The sequence below is a fragment of the Lissotriton vulgaris genome, chromosome 6 (genome assembly GCF_964263255.1).
Source record: "Lissotriton vulgaris chromosome 6, aLisVul1.2, whole genome shotgun sequence".
NCBI classification, from domain to species: Eukaryota; Metazoa; Chordata; class Amphibia; order Caudata; family Salamandridae; genus Lissotriton; species Lissotriton vulgaris.
The window spans coordinates 124,879,281-124,904,674 of NC_141694.1; the positions used below are offsets into that span (position 1 = coordinate 124,879,281).

Genomic DNA, 25,394 nt, shown 5'->3' on the forward strand with positions numbered 1-25,394 from the left:
CTAGGGTATGCTCTGATGTCCAAGGGAGGACAGTAGAAGTGGCCGCCTCCAATGTAGTCAACTGTATGAGTGGCTTGACTATGTGGACGTACTGGGGAATCCATTGTCTACAATAGGAGGTAAGGCCGATGAACGCACGTACTTCTTTTTGTGTCTTGGGTTGTGAAAGGTTGGAAATCAATTGAATTCGTTCTTGTGTCAGCTGCCTACCCTCCTTGGACAGCAAGTGCCCTAAGTAAGCCACTTGCTGTTTACAGAACTGTAACTTTGAAGGGGACACCTCATGCCCCTTGTCCGCCAGAAAGTGTAGGACTGTGAGGGAAGCCTTTTCGCAGTCAGTTTCTGACCTTGCTGTGATGTGAATGTCATCCACGTACTGTATTAATGCTGTGTTGGTAGGCATACTAATACTGTTAAGTTGTCTCTTCAATGCCTGACTGTAAACGCTTGGACTTTCTGTATAGCCTTGAGGTGCTCTCGTGAATCTGAAACTTCGACCTTTTAGACTGAATCCAAAAAGGTATTGGCTGTCAGGATGTATAGGAATACTGAAGAATGCATTCTTCAGGTCCATGACCGTAAAGAATGTTGCTTCAGAATCAATAGCAGTCAATAGTGAGGAAATGTCTGGGACCACTGGGTATTGTGGGACCACGCATTTGTTCAGCTCTCGAAGGTCAACTACGAGTCTGTAAACTGGGGGTGCTTGAGGGTCTGTGCATTTAAGAACAGGAAGGACGGGTGAATTACACACATTCGAGTCTGTCTCCACCACCACCCCCTGTTCAATGAGTTCTTGTATAATTTTTAATAAGGCCGCTTCGGCCTCAGGTGGGATCCTGTACTGTCGTATTCGGGGTAGGACTACTTCTTCTTTGAGTGTGACCTAATGTGGTGTGATGTTCATGTAACCTACGTCAGTCGAACCTTGTGCCCATAGGTACTGTGGGACGTCCTGAAGTCTGGGATCAAAATCTTTGACTGCGAAATGTCCTTTGAAATCTCGCAGAAACAGTTGTACTCCTTCTGGCAAGCAACAGATACCCGCTCCCAGTTCCTTTAGTATCTTTATACCAAGTAAATTTTCTGGACATGTTTTAGTTAGTAGTAGGTCTGTTGTGCGTGTCAGTGGACCCACCCCAATGGAGACTGGTTCTGATACTTTGTTAATAATCGGCTTTCCAGAAAATCCCAGGGATATATTCTGTGAGCCCGAGAGAGGTGCCCCTGGGACCTCGTCATGACTGATGGTAGTTCTGCTCACCCCTGTGTCAATCAGAAACTTTCTATCTTGTCCCAGCAAACAAGCATGTACATAGGGGCCCTCTTGGTCCACAGGAACTGGGATAAGGGGCAAGGTATCTTCCCTCTCGAGGCTGTTTCATGAAAAGGATGGGTATTCTGGATAGTCTGACTGTGTGTACTGATACATTTGTGGTACAGCTGCAGCGGGCGCCTGGACCCTCTGGCTGCTGAGTGTTAGTTTGTCTGGGTATATAGGGCCTTTCTTTTGTTTTACCTGTAGCTATATTGTGCTTTAGGATGGAGGTACTCCCTTACAAAGTGGCCCAGTTGTTTACAGTAATTGCATGTCCCTTTATTAGATGCTGTACTATTCTTTGTAGTTTTCACAGGCGCTGATTGGGCAACAAATACTTTCATTTTTGTGTCTTTTAGTCGTCTTTTTTCTTGCTCTTGCTCTTCTCTTATTCTGTTATGGTGGTATTGTAGCATTTGCAGCATTTGCGAGGGACTGTTAGCCTGCTAGGTACTTCCAACCTTCTGCACTCTGTTCCTGATCTGAGGGAGGGCGCTCTCTACCAGTTTGGACACAAAGAGATGGGGGTGTGCCTCGCTACTGGGTGTTAAACCACTATTGATACCGAAGCATTTCTCCAGCCTAGTGTAATAATCGCCCGGATCCTCCTCTGGTTTTTGTTTAAATGCTGATATTGCATCCCAATCTTCCTTTTTAGTTGTCAATAATCTTGGTAAAATTTGTATGAGGAGGTCAGGGAGCTCCTTAGCATGGGTACCAAGACCAGCCCCAGGGCCTCTCCTTGCTTCTTCTGTTTCCAGCTCTTCCCATTTTAACCTTTTGTCCCCCACATCCCAATCTTTTTCTTTAAGTTTTTATATATACCTGCTGGTAACAAGACTTTTAGTAACTTTAGGATGTCAGGGTATGTATAGTCTCCTATGCGGAGGATATCTTTAATTTCTCGATGAAACCCCCCGGGTCTTTATCATGGCAAGGTAACAACTTTTTCATTTCTAGTATTTCTATTTTTGTCAAGGAAGTATAGACATATACCCTGTGAAAAGCACCGTTTGCGTCTCTTATAGGGTGGACCTCTCGCAGGGGGTACTGCCCTCTGGGGTGAGGGTCGGGTGTCATTGAGGCGGACAGGAATTGTTCATACTGGTGACGCAGGTCCAAAATGATGTTAATCAGTTCCGGGCCCTGTTTCATCCATCTATCTAGTATGACGTCTTCCAGGATTTTATATAATTTACCAGGGTGGTGATATTGGCTCTCATACAACGTGATCAAATGTTGGACCATATAGATACTGGCCAAGCGTTGTTCGAGTGGTGTGAGGCTCAGGAACATCCTGGCCACTATGTCGGCGTTATATACATGATGTTGGGACACCCACTGGGTGGCCGACCGAGCCAACTCCCTCTCATGTGGCGTGAGGGGTGGCTCGTCGTCTATCCAATGGTCTAGTGCTTTTTCAGTTGTTTGGAACAGGTCCTCGGGGGTAAAACCCTGTCCTTTGACTAATCTCTTTTTCTGAGGACGGTGGCACTTTGCACCAATACTGTGCAGCGCCATGCCCGGGAAACCCGATGCACCTTCTGTACTGTTTTCGTCCCCCCCCCGGGTGAGTTCTCTTTGGCCTCCTCCTCGGCTTTGCGTATTGCTAATATTCTCTTTCTTATTTTGGTCACCAGATTGTCTGTCTGTCCTACCTTATCATGTTTACTGGTATCTATGTTATCGCTCCATTCTATTAAATCAGCTTCTACATCCCCATTGCCCTCATCGAGTTCCCGGATCAAGCAGTTGATAATAAAATGGAGAATGTTGTTCTTAATTCTCATTTTTCTGCCTTCCATAGCCTGAGATATAGATTCAGGATTTCGACCAGTTCTGATGAAGTCGTATATATTATCTAAGAAGCCTCTTATGTTAGGTATGTCGGCTAATTCTGCGACAGTTTGTTGTAACCTCCTCGATATGATGAGCATTGTCCCTTTACCCTGTTCGAGGTCGTATCTACACTTAGGGAGTACAATATCATCTTTGTCTTCGTTATCTGCCCCTTCTCTCCCTGCCCCTCCTTCTGCACTCAGGGAAGCCTGTTGGTCCGGAATCCGTTGGTCCTGGTCCTCTGGTGGTGGTGGCGGGGGAAATGGCAGATCTATGTAAGCTGAGGGGGACTCTACTAGGTAGGCTGAAAGGAACGCCTCTGGTGCCGTGGGTTTAATTCTAAGGGGTACATTTTGGGGAGCTTCCTCCGCAATCTCCTCTGAGAGTACAGGGTAGATACCAGCAACAAGAGCATTCCTTTCCCTGTCCATTTGTTCCGCTCGAACCTGTTCACCCTCTTCTAGTAACTCTTTTTCTTTTGCCTGTTCTGACATTCGCCTGCCTTTCTCGGCCTTGTTAAGTTCTTTCAGGACCCTCCTATTAGCCTCCTTGCGCCATAATTCAATGGCCTCTTTTTGCGAGGGCCTCGATTTCCTTTTCCATAATTGTTCCTCTACTCTCATAATAAATTCCGAATCCCATGTGCCGGTAGCAGGCCATCTATGCATCGTCTCTAGATCCTTTGTTTAATCTACCCAGAGATCTAAATAGATAATGGTGCTTATGCCATGTTTGTTATACATAAAATGACTGGGAGTATCTCTCGGCGGGACATTAACAGCCTCTTCCAACATTCCCTTTTTAGTGCCTATTCTACGCAACTTTCGAAACAGCGGCATGTTGAAAACCTAATTAAAACAATTTTAAGCTCAAAACATATACAGTATATCCTTATGCACTGAAATACAGTACAACTATACCGGTCTCATAAAGGAGACTTGTCTTTACCGTGTTCATTAAATGAACCCGTCTTTATGCGTTCTCAGTGGTACTCACTGGGAAGCAGAACTTGAAGACCTGGTCATCGGGCACTTGACGCTTGCGCAGGAATGGCGGATCTCTGAAGACCTCGGACTCGGCGCTCTCATTGGTTGGGCTCTGGGTCGGGACGCTCCGCAATCTTCCTCACCGCCTCGTGAGGATGTCTGGTCACAGTCCGCCTCCTCCGTGGGCCTGAGGGAGTAGGCGGGAAATCCCGCTGGCTTGTACACTTGAAGTCCGTCAAGGCTGTAGAAGGGGGCAGGGGCCGGACCTACATCACCGGCTCGTCGGGAAGGGATGCGCCCCTATTCGGGCGCCAGAAATGTGATAAATAAATTATTTACACTATCATAATTTCTATAGATACCAAAAGGGTCAAGTATAAATGAGGAGCAGAGTCTGTGGTGTTAGAGTCAATGGGGCTTTATTGCATTAACTCGAGTTAAGGGAGAGCTCCTTCACCAAGCGGGTTCAGGAGTGTTCTGAACTTTATTCACAGAGTACAATATTTATACATTCTTTGCATACATAGTGAGGAACCCTCCAAGTAGAGTAAAAAAAGATATGAGCATGTAGGCGTTCACTTTAATGAGTCATAGGTGGGTGGGTGCATGCAAGAGGTTGGTCTGCGTGGTCAGCTAAAACTTGTGCTGCCTGTTTGCGGAACTTATCTGAACTTCCAGGAGGGCTGCATTCTTCCTATCTGTTAGGGAGGGCCTTGGGTGTCAGGGTGACCAGTATGTCTGGTTTTATCTCTAGCCTGGGGCATGATCCAGATGGCTCCTATCTGTCGGAGAATGGTTGCTTCATGCCAGTGGACTAGCGGGGCGGGTCGGTTAGGCCCTTCCTGTTCGTCCTTTGTGTAGCTGCCTTGGAGGTTTCCCTTGCCGTGAGCTCTGCTTATCTCTAAGTGGTGGCAGGAAGGCTGGGCCCTATCTCTGCAGATGCATTCTGTGGGCCTCCTACTCGAGGCCCACATGTAGTTTGTTAGGTTAGCAGATAGCTCTTTTGCACACTGCTATCTTGTCACCCCAGGCTAGGCCTCTTCTTAGAATCGGCTCAACCACAAATATGCGAGGTCAGGAGAATGCAACTGCAGCCCTCAGGGTATCTGAAGTAGTGAAACTTACAGCAGAGGCTGGGCACTAAAATGGAGGAACAGGTTTACACAAAATGGCGAGGGTACATGCAGGGGACACGAAGGCCTTAGCGCCGTTAGATATTTCGTTTTCCTCAGAGAGCAACAGTAGGGAAATATTACTATTCCCACTCCAGCGAACGTAACAGTAGGGAAAGTGTTGGATAGCGGAGGCGTACAAATTACTGTTCCCACTCCAGTGAGCGCAACAGTAGGGAAAGAATTGGATAGCGGAGGGGTAGAAATTACTATTCCCACTCCAGTGAGTGCAACAGTAGGGAAAGTGTTGGATAGCCGAGAGGTAACAATTAATATTCTCACTACAGTCAGTACAAAATTAAAAATGTACAAAATATTAACAAAAATGTTTTATTTTAAATATATATAAAAAAATATAAATATGTTAATAATTAAAATACAAATATATGTAATATTACATTAAAATAAAAACATATTATAATGTTAAATACATATAACAAATACCTACAAATAGTACATAAAATAAAATAAAAAACAATTTCCAAAGAAATATTTGTAATAAAAAATTATTTGAAAACAAAAACATTAAGGGGCCGATTCCGATTCGGTAAAATCCCGTACGAATAGCCGTACAGAGCATTTTTCCTGTACAAATCGTATCCTCGAACGGCCCCGTACGTACGATGTAGTACGATGCGTACCCAAAGCAGTTCACCGTCCAAATCATACCATAGCCCGCACGACTCAATAATCCGTGCGAATAGCTTTCGGAACGCGCAGTACGCGATGTCCGTACGGATCGAAGCATCATTTTCTGACCCAGCAAGTACGATTAGTCCAGTCAACACTCCATACATCTTTTTTTTTATGAGAGCTCAAAACGTCCGGAAAAGCAGAATTCGACTCGAAATGTGTGCAAAACGGACCCCCGGTATGGTTCATACACTCCATGATCATAGGGGTACGGTTCGTACACCCACGATCATGGAGTACGGTTCGTACACTCCATGATCGTAGGGGTACGGTTCGTATACGTACGATCATGGGGTGTACGAACAGTACCCTATGTGATTGTGTTGCTCTCCGTACGAATTGCTCATACGCGACGTTTAACATACAAATCAGGTACTCATTCCCCGGTCCGGATCGTACTTGTCGGGCCGTACGGCGTGTTTACGATTCATACGGTACACTTTCAGGGTCCATATTGTACGGATTTTTCCTTCCTTTTGTACGGTTCGCAACGATTCGGATGTATTTTTTTTACTACGGATTGTACGACGCGATTCGGACGGATTTGTACGATTCGTACGGAAACGGCTATGAATTCGAATCGTCGTACGGATTTGTTTCCCAAATCGGAATCAACCCCTAATTGTTACATACATTTACTTTTTTTATTTCCTACCCTATACCACCGCACAATTCACAACCCACATCTAAATTTAAAAAAAGGTACTTCCTCAACCAACATGATTAATTACCAATTAAAGAAATATTATTAATTAGAAAACAAATTAAAAATTCAAACTTATAAAATTTATTTAACTTCCCACACTTTAACCCTATAATCCCCACAACCCACAGCTAAAATGAAACTGTAAAAACATTAATTACACAATTTAAACCTATTTTCAATTAAAAAACTAATAGTATTTAACAACTAATTATAAAGTAAGTAAAATTAATTTACTCCCCACACTTTACCCCTATAACAATAAAACCCACACACCAAAAAATACAAACAAATAACCTAATTAAATATAAATTAATTAATTAATATTAATGATCAACTCATTTTTAATTAATTAAAGAAAAATTACTCCCCTCCCTTTACCTCTACAAACTCCACAACCCACACCAAAAATTTATTACACAAATTCCATATTAAATGTTCAATTAATTTATTAATAATAATTAACAACTAAATATTAATTAATTAAACATATATTACTTCCCACCCTTTAACCCCATAAACCGCACAACTCACACGTAAAACAAATCACACAATTGCCATAATTAATTAGTTAATATAAATTAACAACTAATTATTAATTAATCATAAATTACTTCCCACACTTTACCCCTATAAACCCCACAACCTGCACCTACAATTAATAAAACAATTTCCATATTCAATTTTCAATCAATGAATTAATATAAATAAACAATTAATTATTTCTTAATCAAAAATAAAATACTTCCCACCCATTACCCCTATAAACCCCACAACCCGCACCGAATTTGTTTACAGAACTACCATGATTAATTATCAATTAAATTCATTAATATTAATTAACAACCAATTAATAATTAATAACAAATAAATTACTTCCCACAATTAACGCTATAAAATCTAAATTAAATAAATAAAGAATTATAATTAATTTATTATAAATATATTACTTCCCACCCAATTACCCTATAAACCCACAACCCTCTACAGAACTAAAAAATGCAACATCTAATTAAAAAAATATATAATTACTAAACATTTAACTCATATATTAAAAAACAAACAATACTTATACAAAAAAACATACATCACATACATTTAATATAGAAACTAAAATACATAACACTAATTAAAAAATCGATATTTTAAACATCTATATCTTTGCAAACAATATTAATGACTTCTATATTTTTAAAAACTATATTTCTTCCCTTAAATTCGATATTCTTGTCCATGATATTCTTGGTGTCGATATTTTTGAATCACTATATTTCCAACTCGATATCTGTGTAAGTCTACTTTTCCAACTCGATATTCTGTCTCAGCACCCTCCATACTATATAAATACCAATGTAATCCTATAGGCATTAGCAATGCCTGTTTCCATTGAAAGGGGCACAGTCTGTGAAACAACCCCAACCTGCAACTAAAAGCCTTTCCAGTGTTAAGACAGCTCACACAACTCATCTGTGCAAGAAGACTTTTAACTCCGGACTTGTGAGCACCGGAAGAAGAAGGAAAGAAAGGACTTTCTCGGTATTTAGAAACCCCCAACCACTGATCCTCCGTACTAGAATTGAAGTGTGAACTAACCCATGGGGAAATCCACTGGATGGTTACTTCAGCATATGATATAACTGGAGACATAAATTGTAGTTCAGTAAAACAGAAACTCTACTATAATTGGAGAATCTGTAGGCACTGCAAACTTGCAGTTTCCCTGCCTCAGGTAGAATTGTGGAACCTCTGGGTTTTGAATGATGGAGCCTCAGCTAGCTCTGCTGTCTGAAAACAGGGGCCTAGCGACCTGTCCTCCACTTAGCCACCAGGTCACAGTGGTGATATCCCGCCCTATTTAGGACGAGACTAAAGCTGTTTGTTTTTGTTGTCCAAGTCCAGGCAGGTAAAAGAAACTATTGAACCTGTGCCCCCATGAACCCATAGGCAGCAGAAACAAACATGGCTCCAGCTGATCATTCACCTGTGCCTTGAGTGCATCCACCTAACCTTCTACAGAGGCCAGAGATTTTGCTCACCTGGTGGGCAACCCACCAAACAATTAATCATCTCCTTGGGTTCTTGGCTCGTTTAGTTGACTCCTGAGCATGTCACCTTCCTAATAGTTGGAAGCTGGCATGCGAGTACCTCATTAAACTACTAAATATATCAGTACATTACTCCATCCTGGCATGTTCATATCTTTGGGTTTGAACGAAACATGCCAGCCAGCTACGCATCTTTTTTTTGCTGAATTCCAATAGGTCAGCTAGCTCATCAGTGGGCAGTTCTTCGCAGACTGGCCACTGAAATTTGATTGGATTTGTTCATAATGTCAAATTAACAACTTCAATTCCATACAAGAGTTTTTATGAGGAAGTGGGCAGCACATCAGGAGCTCCTAAATTATAGCTTGGAAGTGGAAGGCTGGCCTACTGACAGCATTTTATGGTTTGAGTGTGTAATTTAGTCGTAGTGACTGAATTGGGATTTGTTAACTGTATCTATGTTGATGATTGTTTTTCCATGCACTGAACTGTATGTTCTTGCAATTAAAGACTCGGGAATGAAATTAATCAATATTTGTTTGCAGCAAGCAAAATGGCCTATTCAAACAACAAGGCATTAGTAGTCTGTAGCGATAAAGAGCGCATCAGAAGAGCAATGTACAAATGCATAGCACACCACCCTCCATGTATTGTGATGATCCCATGTAGACCTTCGCTGAATCCTCTCTGTGATGCTGAGGATGGTATCAGAAAACGTGTTGAGTAGATGCCAGCTCAAGTCAGGTGATCAGAGTGATGATCATGGTCGATCCAGTAGGATTTATTGGTTTGTCCACTATTGTGACTAATGTGTGCTACCTTTGTGCCCCTGAAGTTATAGGGTTCTGGGCAGGGCAACAGAGAGGCTTCCTTCCTCTACCGACAGCTGGCGTAATGTTCTCCTGTCTTGCAGGTCTATGGAAGCCAGCTGCCGTGCACAGACAGAGCACCGTCCAACACAACCCCGACCTCTGGTACGTATCACTTCATTGCAGTTTCAAGTCAAAGTAAGCTTTATTCGACAGTTTGAGTCATAAAAGCACAACAATCATAAAATCATAATACATCATCGTCAATATAGTATTAAAACCTATCTATACATCACATATAAATAATTTTAAGAAGTAATTAAATTACAGTACAACTTGTCGAATCCATCTTGATAAAATCAAACAGGGGTGTACCTCATAGATCATTAATATTTGCTTAATAAAATTCACTGTTCAAGGACCCTGATCTCATCACTAATCAGTCATTGCAGTTTCTTCCTGGATCTAAGTGGTGATGTTGCTGTGCACCCATTCTCATGCCTCTGCTTTTTGTACGTGAGCCATTGTCCCCTGGTCAGATTTTTCAGGAATGTTGAGCTCCTTTGACTGTCTTACACAAAATACTGCCACTAAGGGCCCCATTACGATGGCAGCCACCGTAACGGAAAATGGGACCAACCGCCAGAGGTACGTGGTACCGCGGGGCCAATTAGGATGCAACCTTCACCCTTTCGGTAGCATCCAGCATCTTTATAATTGCGGCAAGTGGTGCTGTAAGCAGCACCCGCCGCCATGTTTAAATGGCATGTTGTGCAATGCCATGCACAACGTGACAGGCACTGCGCGGTGCAGCCAACTTGTGCGTGGCAATAAAGGGGGTACCATAGCTACACCCCCCCAAGTGCAGCCACCCCCGGGGAACCGCAACGGGCCCCCAAAGTGATTTCCCGTATGCCTTTCCATGGCGGAGTCTGCGCCATGGAAAGGCATATGCACCGCAGGCATCTTAATATGGATGGTGGTGCCTGCAAGGCACCACCACAATATTGTGGGCCTTTTCTGCCTGGCTGTCAATCGTGCGGCTTGCCGACCGGCGAACGGACTTTCCGTCTGCCGTGGTACCCCCTGCCATGGTTATATGGCGGGGGCAAATGTAGTTGTGATAGTGGGCGGATCGCCACTGCAGCCGGGCGGTGGCGATCCGCCCGCCATCATAATAGGCCCCTAACTTCTTCACAGAGATATTTCAGCCTCAAAATAATAATCACTAATTTATATTGTGCACCATAGATTTTACCTGGTGTTCCACCATATTATCCAGCCATAAAATGTTGTCAAGAATACTGGCTATTACAATATAATGAAGATAAATATATGTAGGTCAGTAGAAGATTGATACTTAACTGCAAATCCATGTCCCTTGACATATATACAGCTTTGACGTGTGCATATGTGGAGTTAAGAATAGCAGATCTCTACACACCTATATATTACTCTAACGGTAACTATTTTGTGGCAGTTGATATTCTATTATATAATATAATATATATATTATATTATTGCAGGATAATATTTTGGCTATCCATATAGTGATATAAAACTAGAAAACGTTTGTGTGTATTAATATGTGGTTAATCAAAATTCTGGAAGGTATTATCATGAGATAATTGATGATGGAGCTTGAACCCATTCAAACATTTATCTCCAGACCGTTGGTCATAATATGAGAGGTAAAGGGAGAAAACTATCCCTTGTTAACATCTCAATACAGTGTAAATTTGGTCACACAATAATCAGCTCTACAAATTAATCTTAGTTTGGTAGGGTTTAATTATACATTTAGAAACAAATCAATATAGACCAATCTTAACATTATCGTATAAAAATACAGGACAAATGCAGGACAAACAAAATGAGTCCAAATCTCCTGAAAAGATTTACCCTATAAAATACATAGCAGACAAATAACTCTATGATGGCGATGCAAATAATCAGGAAAAAGAATTGAGCATTAAACTGCATCAGATGATGTTACAAAGTAGACTACCTTAAAGGTACAAACCTATACTAAGCAGCATTTAGCAAAGGTGGAATCAGAAAGGTGTCAGATGTCAGAGTCTTCAGTGGAAGACACTCCAACCATGGGTCAAATAGCATAAAGAATTATAAGTTACATATGTTATGGATTATGTAAATTTGTTTACCTACATGCTTTGTAGAAAGTTTTCCTCATACTGAGATTATTTAATCTTTGATGTTTAGATTCCCCTGACGAAGTACACTCCGTGCACGAAATGCATTGGGAACATTGCAAAAAATTGTGGAACATGAACCAACATGAAAATAATGCTGAAAAGTAACTAATTTTGAAGCTAATGACACCAATTACCTTCAATTAAATAAACACTTTGAAAAGTGCACCTTATTTGGTTTTAATATCAGAACAAACTTTGAATGCCTTATAGCGAACCTATAAGCTGTGCCCAGAGGGTCGTCCTCTACACAGAGGATGCTTCAAATCTTCAAATAGCATAAAGCCACACAAGCAGACACATAGATCTGCTCCCCGTGAAGTCCTGAAATGTCTCACTCTGTTCCTCACTACGTTTCAGCACAGTATATCAATTGCATTCAGGGTAGATCCTTGTTTGCAGATTTTCATAGCTCCGGCACAACTGGATACTTGCACCACCTTTCCCACATCGATAAGTAGCAACTTTGTTTGTCCTTCCTCTCCTCTAGAATGAGAATTCACCTCCTTGCTCATTACTGTGCTTCTCCTGGCCAGCTTTGTCTTCTAATACCTTGCTATCTAATGAAAACAAAACCCATCTATGCTAACTAATGAGGCCTTTTCCATACCTGCACTGGAAACAATATACAAGCAAATGCATTCTGGATTGAAGTTTAAATGCAAATTACATGTTAGATTTTAAACATGCAAAAACCACAGTTGATGGACAGAATGCAGAACAATGTCCTACATTTACCCCAGTACAGAGATCTGGGCCTAAATCCATCGTTTTTGTGCACTCCACACCACCCCAGTTCAGACTAGCCATATGCAAATCAGTCTGACCCTGTGCCTCATGGGAACAGTCCAGCTCGAACTGCCAAGCCATGCCTTCCATGGACCGGAAACAAGCTTCTGAGGACCGGTTTCTGGCATTTCAGCCATCTTCAGCCCGGCTTGCTTGAATCCAGTGGTGTGGAGAGCATGGGACTCACGTCTGAGCATACCCATCCCACTCGGGGTGGCAAATGCAAAAACCACAGTTGATGGACAGAATGCAGAACAATGTCATACATTCACCCCAGTACAGAGATCTGGGCCTAAATCCATCGTTTTTTTTGCACTCCACCCCACCCCAGTTCAGACATGGCCATATGCAAATCAGTCTGACCCTGTGCCTCATGGGAACAGTTCAGCCCGAACTGCCAAGCCATGTCTTGGCAGTTCGGGCTGGACTGTTCCCATGAGGCACAGGGTCAGACTGATTTGCATATGGCCATGTCTGAACTGGGGTGGCTGAGTGGGATAAATATGGTGATGGATTAAACCCAGATCAGTTGACTGGGGGTGAGTGTTTGATTTGCTCAAACGCTCCGTTCATCATCCCCTTTTGTAAGATTTTAAACATGAGCATGACCTGCACTGGTTTCTCGAGACTCACGCTAGTCAACTTTAACAGAGCACAAGGTTACAGAATACATGCACATTTCTACACATACAATAAATGCAGCTTCTAAGACATGTATAATTGTAATGAAGAGGTCACTCTAAATGCACCTACATAAAAATAATTCTTGTCAAACATATAAATGTTTAAACGTTAATTTACACATACACATTCTAACTTATTAAACTCACAATGGGACACATTTTTGGAACTTCTCCAGTCATATTCATATATATATAAATGTTACATAGGCCTTTATTATTCACTCTCTATACACACATTCTCCAGGTGGAGTTCTTTAAATATCTCCTCAGTAATATCAATTTCACAGAATACATTTGATTGCTTACTACTAATGATTAGGATGCACTACTGCGGTATTTTAGATGGGATCAAGATTACACTTGTCCATTGGCTATCATCCATGCTCTGCATCCTGATCAAGTGCCAAGGCCCATATGAATGATGAAAGGCAATTTTCTCATTGATAAAACTCTCTAGACCTTGCTTTGACACTATTAGAATTGGTTTCTGGGACCAGAGGTTGAGCAGCCCTTTCCCCGAGTTTTTCAATTAAAAATGTTTTCATGAATTGTGTACTGTTAATATGTACTATTTGGAAATGTAGTTAAAGGTCATTCAGTCAGAGCTTGGGAGCGGGACTCAGGAGGAAGAGGAGGGTGAAGGGGGACGGGGAGGCGAGTAGACAAGGGAGGAGAGGGCGAGCCACCGTAGGAGGAGAAAGAAAGGGACCAAGAGGAGGAGGAGCAGTTAAATGTGGGGGAGGACTGTAAAACCCATCACCTTGGAAGTGGTTCATGCTGGTAACTTAAAACGCTTCAATCCCTGACTTTAAGATGTTGCATACCAACACAGTTAATGATCTTTACACTTGTACTCGTCAGCTGTCTCAGACATACCATACCATAACACATTTCCATGACAGTTCTTTCTGTGCAGCCATCATTCAGATAAACGTTTCTTATTTTGTGAACCTAAAGGGGAAATTGAAGACTATGTTAAAATTAATTTAGATGCATGGGAGTTACTTTATTGAAAATGCCTAGAGTTGTGGAAGTGACCAGCTTGTATTTTGCTCTAGTGTCATTTTAGAAAGTGGCATCACACAGCCTTTCCCCATCCCTTCTTCCAATCTCAAACCCTCCACTTCAGAAGAGGTGGTGACATGCAATTTATGAAATTAATGATGGTGTCACACAAACTGAGGGGCATATTACCAAGCAATAGCGATAATTATCGCTATTGCTTGGTTAGAGACAAAAATTTCCCGCTGAGCAGCAGCGATTTTTATCGCAGATAAACCTTGGTATTACCAAGGTTTATCGCAAATGCGATAAAAATCGGCCGCAATGCATGAATATCGCTGAAAAGTCAGAGAAATTCATGCATTACCGAGCTAATGCTCTTAGCCATGTTATCCACCTCCCATTGGATAACATGGCTAAGAACTGCTCAAGGCAGGTGTTAGCTTTTGGAGATATTCGCGCTTAGCGCGAATATCTCCAAAAGTTGGTAGTAGGAGATAGCGATGTTAGCGACTGTTTCCAGTCGCTAACATCTTGGCACGCCCACTTTGCATGTCATTAGTGATAAATATCACTGACATGCAAAGTGGGGCCCAAGATGGTCGCTATCTCCTACTAGCTGTCGCTAACTGGTGTTAGCGACAGCTAGGTAATAGGGAGATAATTTTATCTCCGCTTTCTTGGCTTTTAAAGCCAAAAAAGCGGAGATAAACCCCCTTGATAATATGACCCTGAATTCATTGAAATAAATTAGTGCATGCTTAATAAAATACCAAAAAGTTACAAATTCAGATAAAAGCCTTTTTTAGTTTCCACACCTATATAAGCAAGGTTGCCTTCTGATATACCGTTGGCACAGCCTCGAAATGTCAGGAACATAGTAATCATATGCCAGGGGCGCAGTCATCACATACCCAGGTGTAGTCATTTACCAGACCAAGGAGAAGGGTTTATAGGTTATGGAGCTTCAAGGCCAACACTGGCCCGTGTCAGGAGAACCATGCCAAATTTTAAGGGCATCAACGAAGTATAATATTTACTGGTATGCAGATAAAATGGGGCTAATTCACCTAAGCATTTATAAGGTCTGGAAGTAGTACTAGGGCAGTACCCTTCAACATATTCTTGCATGCCGTTGTGAGTCGTTCACCTCCCTATTAGTGAAAAAACAAAGTGGGCACAGCCCTCTCCATTTACTCCTTGTATATAAATAATCTTTCAACTGCCCAATTTATTCCCATTATTGATGTTTTAAGGCCAATTCAGAAAGACATGTAAGAATGTGTAAACGAATATTACAGAAGTGCTAATTTACAAACTCCAAAATGCCTTTGTTTATAAATGCATCTCATGTAGATATCCTGAAATTCTTGCCTAGCCTGACCTTCCTCCCACCCTATGGACCAAGGCTGGACAAACCTGTCTGAATTTTTTTTGTGTGTGTTTGTCCACCTGTATAACTTGCATAACTCATTTGTGTCTGTTTTGAATTTCAGTCCATGCATTGAGGCCGGCTGATGTGAAGGTTATCGCAGCTGTGGGAGATTCCTTGACTGTAAGAAACCTTCCCAGTTTGTATGCAAGAAAATTAAAAGCATTGATAGAATGATTCACGTAAACTCTGTCAGTTTGTCAACTGAGCATAAGATGGTTTGATAGTGACCTTCAGTGTTTTGTTAGGTGTAGTTTAAACAAGGAACCATTAAAAAACAAAAAGGTTTTGGGATTACAATGAATGTGCTGTGCTCAAGGCAGCTGTGAACCGTGGACTGCTCTGGTGGCAGCACATTCAGTGAAATACGGAGCGGCTGCTTTAATCACATGATCTGTGTTTCACTGTGCAGTTGTCACACCCGCAATTTAAAGAGGGGACAGACATCACTCTGTAGGTGACTCCACCTGCTTGCAAGTGAGTGTCCTAGACCCCTTTTGTCCCCGCCAGAGGGCTATCTGTAGTAAATAAGTTCCAATGGCCAAGTACGTAAAGTATGAAGGGTTCTTTATTTAAGATAAAGAGTAGGTCAAGAGAGGACCCTCCACTGCAGTAGCAACCAGTAAACTGCCACATAGTAGAATACAGAACATACAAAGCACAGAATATAGAATACAGAATACCATACAAGTCAGTTCCATAAAGACTAGAAAGATAAAGTAGCAACCAGTAAACTGCCACATAGTACAATACAGAACATACAAAGCACAGAATATAGAATACAGAATACCATACAAGAAAGTTCCATAAAGACTAAAAAGATAAAGTAGCAACCAGTAAACTGCCACATAGTACAATACAGAACATACAAAGCACAGAATATAGAATACAGAATACCATACAAGAAAGTTCCATAAAGACTAGAAAGATAAAGTAGCAACCAGTAAACTGCCACATAGTAGAATACAGAACATACAAAGCACAGAATACAGAATACCATACAAGTAAGTAACATAAAGACTAGAAAGATAAAGTAGCAACCAGTAAACTGCCACATAGTAGAATACAGAACATACAAAGCACAGAATATAGAATACAGAATACCAAACAAGAAAGTTCCATAAAGACTAGAAAGATAAAGTAGCAACCAGTAAACTGCCACATAGTAGAATACAGAACATACAAAGCACAAAATATAGAATACAGAATACCATACAAGTCAGTTCCATAAAGACTAGAAAGATAAAGTAGCAACCAGTAAACTGCCACATAGTAGAATACAGAACATACAAAGCACAAAATATAGAATACAGAATACCAAACAAGAAAGTTCCATAAAGACTAGAAAGATAAAGTAGCAACCAGTAAACTGCCACATAGTAGAATACAGAACATACAAAGCACAGAATACAGAATACCATACAAGTAAGTAACATAAAGACTAGAAAGATAAAGTAGCAACCAGTAAACTGCCACATAGTAGAATACAGAACATACAAAGCACAGAATATAGAATACAGAATACCATACAAGTCAGTTCCATAAAGACTAGAAAGATAAAGTAGCAACCAGTAAACTGCCACATAGTAGAATACAGAACATACAAAGCACAAAATATAGAATACAGAATACCATACAAGTAAGTTCCATAAAGACTAGAAAGATAACTTGTAATGAAGATAGCTTGTAATGTATTATAATGAAGATAACTTGTAATGTACTACACTATCCTAAGGGGGCGCACTGACAGGGCACCACCTCCTGGTGGCTTCTTCGACTTTGTGCCCACATCCATAATATGGCTGGAGTGCATAGGCAAAGAGATTCCCTCATTTGCATGAGGCCACGCCCCATTCAAATGAGGCAATGCCCTCTTGAGATACTGCATGTGGGTGGGTGCTATCAGCATTACAGAAGGGGCTGCACCAGCGTCTGTTGCCCCTTCTGTAATACCAAAGTGCCCTGGGGCAAATAGTTTGGAAATCTACACCAAGCGCAGACGTACTCATACAGTAACAGATTTACTATTTTAACACACAGGCTTTGTGAGACTCTGACACTGTAACATTAATAACAATCATTCATTGATTGAGTCAAAAACCTGATTGAACGAGAAATGTCTGCCCACCAACCTTCCAGGAACAGGACAATATTTCAGGCACATACAGTCAAACCAACTATAGAAAATGTTATTAAACAAGCGTCTTGATGTACAACCTATTATGGGTCGGAGTATCTTACTACATACTTTAATCTTTCAAAAAGAAGCAACTACTATCCAACTTTATTGCTTTTTAGCACTATTAGACTAATATTGGTGGATGTGTCCTTTATGTTTTTTCAGGCTGGGAATGGGATTGGTTCCAAACCAAATAACGTGTTGGATGTTCTCACTCAGTACAGAGGCTTATCCTGGAGGTAATATAATTACATTCAAATCACACATCAGGCATCAGTAGTTGTGTCAATGTATGGCTCCTGCATTACCTTAGTCACCTCTCCCTGTGCTCATCACTACACCTATTCCATACATGAGCAAACCTGTGACTCAAAAAGGGCAGAATGGGTTGGGGCAGCTGGCGTAAAGCTGGAGACTGTCTCTGGTCTCTAGTTTTGTTTGATGTACAAGCACGTGTGAAAGCGAGTATGGGTGTCCCTGGAATAATCCAGATGTTTGGTGCAGGTTCCTTGTTGCCTCAACCTTCATGTGAGCTCAGTTATGTACCTTGTCTCTTTCCCAAAACAGCAATGAACAGAACATAAAATGAAATATGCAACATTTGTACATGTCATTAATAACGTTCTCATATTTTAAGGAAGAAATGGTGTTTTAGCATAAAGTATGGAATTTCCAACAGATATTCTCTAATTTTGTTTACCTACTTTGCTAAACTTTACCAGGAATACTTGAATTGTTTGTATGTTTTTCTATTGGTGAGTTCCTGCGTGACCTTGAGTTTTGCAACTCCTGAGTAGGTACCCCAATACTGTGCAACTTATAATCAGGTCCTTAGAAGTCATGTGTGAGAACATGTGTAGTGTATTGGGACAAACCATGGGGCCAGATGTAATAATACAATGGTCGCAATGTGAGAATAGTAATTTTGTGGCCTATCTCAATAATTTCCAAAAGGTAGGCCGCTAATTTAGACTCACACAGATTAGTGGCTATCACAGGGATGGTGGCCTGCAAGGCTTAGCCGAACACAATGTCTGTGATCACCTTTGACTAAGGAAACTTTTTGAGGGAAAACAACCAATTTCCCTAAACAGGTATGCTTTCAAAAAAAAATTGTAAAGTTTCTTTGAGAGATGCCATTAGACCCCATAACCGTTGCCTACTACCCCAGAAACATTTTCAACATTCACAAAGGGGAATGGATCCATACAATACCCCTTCCCCTTTGCAAATGTGTTACCAACCAACTTGCGAGCTGGTAATCTTTTAATGGTTTGCATCTACTATCATTGTTACAAATTATTGATTTTTTAAAATATTTTTATTAATTTTTTTTCAATACAAGCACGTTACATAGTAATATGCACTATTTGGAGCAACCATAATCTTGTTATTACACCAAAGAGCGTTCATCGTGTGTGTAAAGGGAACACTTGTAGTTGCAGTTCACTTGTTCTCTCTGTAACGGGCTGTCGGTCGGAACCAGGGAGAGTTAACTGGGGGTGTGTGGGGGAGGGGGGGAGGGAGTCAGGGCGTAGGCATCATGGGCAGTGTCTGGGGCAAGTTAGATACAGGCCGTTGGCATGACCTAACCCTGTTTGAGGGCTGTCTGTTGGACAGTGTCGCTGTGTGTATTATACAGTGTAGCGTCTAGCGGGGAGGCTTCTACTTCACGTGGCGGTCGGGGTCGGGGGGCAGTGACGTGCATGCTTCGCTGTGAGGGACGCGCCATCGAGCTTGTGAGACCGTGCTGAGAGGCATTGGGTTCAGTGCACGTGCGTGATTGCTCAAACTGATGGGATAGTAAGGCCCATTCATGCGATATGGGATGCTTACGTAGACCCTTAGCTTCCTCCTCCATCATTGTCTCTTCTGCTTTCGCCCACTTCTGTACCGCACCCACTCATGCCTCTATCGGGGGCCTGATGCAGTTCGCCAGGTCATGGCTATATTTCGTTTGGCCAGAAGCGTGGCTAAGGATGCGAAGCGGACCTGTACCTTATGAGTTTTTGGTTTTCTGAGTATTCCTAGCGCAACTGCTTCCCACGTGTGGAGTCCCGTGAGTCCTGTGAGTTCTGTGAGCGTGTCTAGGACCATAGACCAATATGGGCGAAGAGAGGGACAGCTCCAAAACATGTGCTGGAAATGCGCATCTGGAGCGTGACATCTGGGGCAGAGAAAGGGGGTATCTGGTAAGAAGCGCTGCAGGCGCACTGGTGTTTGATATGCTCTGTGTTGGACGTAAAACTGAATATTTTTAAAACGTGCATTTCTAGACACTTTCTTGGGGAATTCCAGCGCTCGTCCCCACTCCCCGTCATGTAATTGTCTCCCAATTTCGTCCTCCCAAATGACTCGAAGAGCATGCAGTGGTCTGTTAACCAGTTCTCGAATGCCTTATATAGCGAAGTAACCAGGTGTCAGCCTATACCCATATTATGGGGCACATTATGATGGAGGATTTTCTGCATCCCCGGGGCCTGCGGAAGCCACCGCCGGCCCAGCGGATGCGAAAAATCCTCTGCGGACCCACCAAAGACCCACCGCCACATTAGGATGGCCTGTGGGTCCTGGTTTAGGTCCGCTGCATTTCCGCCGCGGTTGGCTTACAACCGCGGCGGAAAAGACCTAATATGGTGGCGGTGTCTTTCAGACAGCGGCAGCCATATTAGGATATCTGAATTTTAATGTCTTTACACTGCGGCATGTCCACCGTGCAAAGGTATACGGATTCTTGTTTGGGGGCCCGTTGTGGGCCCCTAGGGGTGCAGGGTGGGTGGGGGGTGCACATGGGGGGTACCTATGGTACCCCCCTGCATTTGCGTGCACAGAGCAGCAGGCACCGCGCGGTGCCTGCCTCTTTGTGCATGCAAATGCACAGCTTTCATTTTTAACATTGCGGCGGGTGCTGCTTGAAGCAGCACCCGCCGCAATGTTAGAAATAGAGGATATGACCGCCAGGGTGGCGGTCACATCCTAATTGCACAGGAGGGAACTCCGCAGGCCATGCGGAGGTTCCCCCCTCCTCTATGGCGTCCGTCCGCGATCATAATGACCCCCATAGTATGATGTGGATGACCGGATGTGTCGCTGGTTCGCCCGCAGAAAGGTCAGACTGTGGGCGAAAGCCCTCTTTGAGCTGTCAGTGAGTTAAAAACTGCCCCAGAGGGAGATTGTATTCTTCCATGAGCCGCTCATAGGGACAGAGTTGCCCATCTGTGAATATCTCCTCCGCTTGAGTTATCTTGCGTTCCGTCCATACCCGGAGCATGGTGGTCGTGAAGTATGCCTCACGTTTGGGCCAGCCGACCAGCCGCAGTCGAGGGCAGTGGTGCGGGGTCTCTGCCGACATGAGATGAATTCTTTGCATTCATCGACGGGCCACTGACACTTGCAGCGGGTACGTCCGTCCCGGTTTGGTGCCCGGAAGCAGAAGAAGGTAGAGCTCCGGGGTAGGGACTGGGCCCTGTATCGTTACAATTTATTGATATATTGGATACCAATTCCATATACAGTCACAGTCCCATTTTAGGACTCAGTAAAACTTTACCGACGCCTAAAATGAAGTTTGGACATAGTAAAATTCAAAGTATTGCTGACCCAAAAATGGGTTGTACATCTGTCCCATAATTCCATAACTTATCATCAATTATTTACATTTTTTGGATTGTAATGGAAATTCTCTACAAATTTTTTTCTAGAAACAATTCTTTTTTTAAATATTGAATTTGCTGATCTCAGTAACTAATCCTAAATAATGTTCTTCAAAGGAAGAATTTTGATTGATTATTTTTGGTTATGTAATAATAAATGAACTCTATGAAATCCAATACCTGCTGCTGTTCACAGCAGAATCTAGGAGAGAATAAGACTCAATATGACATAGTAATTAATAAGCACACCCTTAAAAGTCGTGTTATATCTCACACTAACCACTCCTAGAGTGTTTCGAGTTCCTTAAGAGGAACATATATGAGGGCAATATTTATAGAAAACCACATTTTTGTGCAGCATAAGGGTTTCTTGTAGAAGTAGGAGCTACAATTGAATGTTAAAGTGCTTAATTTGAGTCAGTAGTTGCAGGTGGGACCCTCCAGTACCAAGGCCTGACTGGCAGTACCGGGCATCGAACATTGCCCCAGGAGGCTGTAAGGGCAGGACACTATTGTTACTGGGGGCAGGTTTTGAAGTAGTGCTTCAATTTTGTCCCACTGTAACAAAATAAGCAAGCCAGCATAATCAACTCCAGCTTATGGACAATGTGACCGGTGTCACCCCCACCATACCGAGAACGAAGCTGGGGGGACTGTTTTTAAAAATAAATTGTTATGGGTTCCTTATATATCCATCACTTTACTGCTTGGAGCGATCGGATTATGTCTAGTCATCATAAAGTAGAGCAGAGGGTTAATATGCCTACTGCGAAGAGCATGCACCATGCAGGTCACAGTAGTCTATTTATGTGCATAGCTCAGTGGGTTACTGCTTTTGTCACAGAGATACTTTTGTTAATTGCAGTTCATAATTGCAATCGTAATATAGCACAGCGAGCAATGAACTGCCATCAAAGCGCTGCATACCAACTGCATCGTACAGGTCAGACAGTTAAGTATTTTCCCAGTCTTTTATTTTCCTAGTGTTACTAAAAAGAGTTTGGATAGAAAGTATTTCTTATTAGTAAAGTAAACCATAACCACTATGTTACGTTTTGAATCCTGAGTTTTTGCTTCTTCAGACCAAGCGACCTTAAAAATGCCTTTCTGCTTACCAGTATAGATGACATGTAACAAACTAAATGCAGGCGGAAACACTAGAGCGGAGGAATCAGGGAAACTGCAAGACTCGCCCCCGCCTGACCTTAAGATGGCGGTGATAATGGGACACCCGGTAGGAACAAACCCGGCATCACTGTAATCAGGACCGGAGCCAAGAACAACAACGCTGCAATCGCCAACAAGAAAAAAAGGGCAAATGAACATGCCATTGCCACCCACCTACTAGACCATCCCGGCTCAGACAACTCACCATAGCAAAGGAATCTCGACTTCCCCCTGCCTGACCCCAAGATGGCGAGGAGACCAAGACATCCCAAGGGAACAAGCCAGTCTCCACTAGGTCCGTGATCAGCGTTAGGAACCTCAACAGCTTTTCCTAAGCCGCAAGTACAGCCCTACTCACAACTTCTAAATTAACCCTAGCACGAAGAGGCAAGGACGGAGACAAGGACCCCCCCCCCATTCGCACTAATCTAAGGAAGCCTCGGCGCCACAGCCGCTCAATCCACCCGAATTCCCAAGAACACTTGAGGACAACCACTCTATGACGGCATAATAGTCTGGCCACACATTAGAGAACAAAAGATCCCGAATCAGAAAGGGACTCCCATCCTGCCTGGTCCCAATAGGACCCCCAACTAAACTCTGGGATCCCGCAAAAGGGCATGTTAGACCACAACAAGACTGAAGCTGAACCACCGAACTTCCTTTTCACTGCACAGGAAACAACCACAGCGCGCAGCCCATAGGCGCCTCCACTACCCTTACCCCGAAAGCAGAGTGATCACCCGCCCCCCCACCGACTGACCTAGCCCATCCCAGATTCGCTCCGACTGTACCACACTTCCCCATCGCCCGCCACCATGACCATCAACCCCAACGCCTTGTCCTCCCCCCTCATTAAACGTCACGGGCCTAACTCCTTCTCCATCATCCCCCCTCACAACATCTCTCACAATGCAAAAAAATCCCTTAAGCACAAACTAATCAGGCAATTCCCTGAATCCCTCTTCGCAGATATATACCACTGCCCCTCAAAAGGTCAAATAAAAATGGACCTCATCTTTCACACTGCCAGACCAAGCTACTGGATCTCTAACCTAAGAGAAAAACGCCTAATCACAAAGACGACGAAGACAATCCATAGCTGCAAGCTCTCCTTCCTCACCCCGAACCACCTACCCAACCACGGGATCACCTCTGTGACCATATACTCGAATGGCACAGTCCTAATCCAAGCCAACAACGCCAATCTGGAGGTTTTTGACCGCCTATTCCCCTCCCTCCTTGCAAATCCTATCACACCTGACCCATACCAGGCACACCAGCCCATCATGATGCTAAACCAAACCACACCACCCCCCAGGCACACACCCCCACCCATACATCCCCCACCCCTTTCAAAGGCCCAGGAAAACATAGTCACCGTCCTACCCAACATCACAACCCACTATAATGAAACGGGCTCGGTACAAGACACCCTCCTAGCAGCCCCAGCCCGCTATAAGGCCGGACCTGAGCCCCCCCACTCCCAACCTTCTCCTTCCCCTGTCATGAATAACCGCCCGACGCAACCCACCCACCGCACCCCCCCCTCCCCAGCCCATGACTCAAACAGGCATCCCAACCCAATCGGACATCCGAAACGACCACAAAACCCAACTTAACCACAACGTCTCCGTAAACCAACTCCCCCTCCCGCAGGAGGCCACACACGACCGCCTCACCCGCATCGAAAACCAAATAAACACTATAATTCATGGTCTGAACCTTATCCTCACCAACCTCGACACCCCCCGCAACACCCACCCAAATTCCCAACCCGCCCCCCTAGACTTGCACGCCCCCGCAAGACCAACCGACTCAACACCCCACACCAACTCACCCCCCCCCCCACCGTCCCAGACCTGGAGACCTAGAAGAGCGGCGAAAGCCATGACCTGGGAAAAGTCGCTAGAACTGGCCGCCTCTTACACAACACCTACCACCCTCCCCACCCAGTCCTCCATACAGGTAGTCACTGGTCTCAGATACGAACAACCCATACGCAAACCCCCCAGACCCCCGATCACCCGCATCACCATTCCCACCGAACCCAGGAAAAAAGAATCTCCCCAGACCAACTGCTTGCTCATAAACTGCAGATCCGCCACCAAACACTCGACCGAGCTAGCAGAGACCATCCTCAACCACAACATAGACCTAGCTTTCATCACTGAGACCTGGCTTGACGAATCCTCCACACCTATCCTAGATACGCTTGTCCCCCCTGGCTACTCCATCATCAACAAAGATAGGAAGGACCAAAAAAAAATGCGGAGGTGTGGCTATTATCCACAACAACAACCTCGCAGTGGCCGAATGCGACGCCTTCAACTACAACGCCTTCGAGTGCCTTACAACCAATGTCAAAACCATCGACAACAACCTTCTCCAATGCCACCTAATATACCACCCCCCAGGCAACAACGCTATATTCGCAGAACAACTGTCTAACCTCATCGCCAACTGCTCCCTCAAAGAGTCTAACACCATCATTCTAGGGGATCTTAATCTGCACTGGAACAACGAAAACAATGCCACTATAAAATCCCTAAACGAACTCCTCCACGCAAACAACCTCTCCCAACACTGCTCAAAAGAGACCCACAACAAAGGGGCAACCCTGGACGCCATCATCGCCAGGAACAACACAATCTCTATTGAACACATCCTCCCGGTAGATTGGTCGGACCACCACCTAATCCTATTCCACC

The 25,394-nt window shown here is 43.4% G+C and overlaps 1 protein-coding gene across 1 annotated transcript in view; it reads left to right on the plus strand.

The window, feature by feature from the left end:
- Positions 1 to 25,394, plus strand: part of PLB1 (phospholipase B1) — a 604,804-nt gene that overhangs the window by 301,457 nt on the left and 277,953 nt on the right. The window contains exons 30-32 of the mRNA XM_086926127.1: positions 9,670 to 9,730; positions 15,749 to 15,807; positions 18,029 to 18,102. Coding sequence (XP_086782253.1) covers positions 9,670 to 9,730; positions 15,749 to 15,807; positions 18,029 to 18,102 — 194 coding nt within the window. The remainder of the gene's footprint in view (positions 1 to 9,669; positions 9,731 to 15,748; positions 15,808 to 18,028; positions 18,103 to 25,394) is intronic.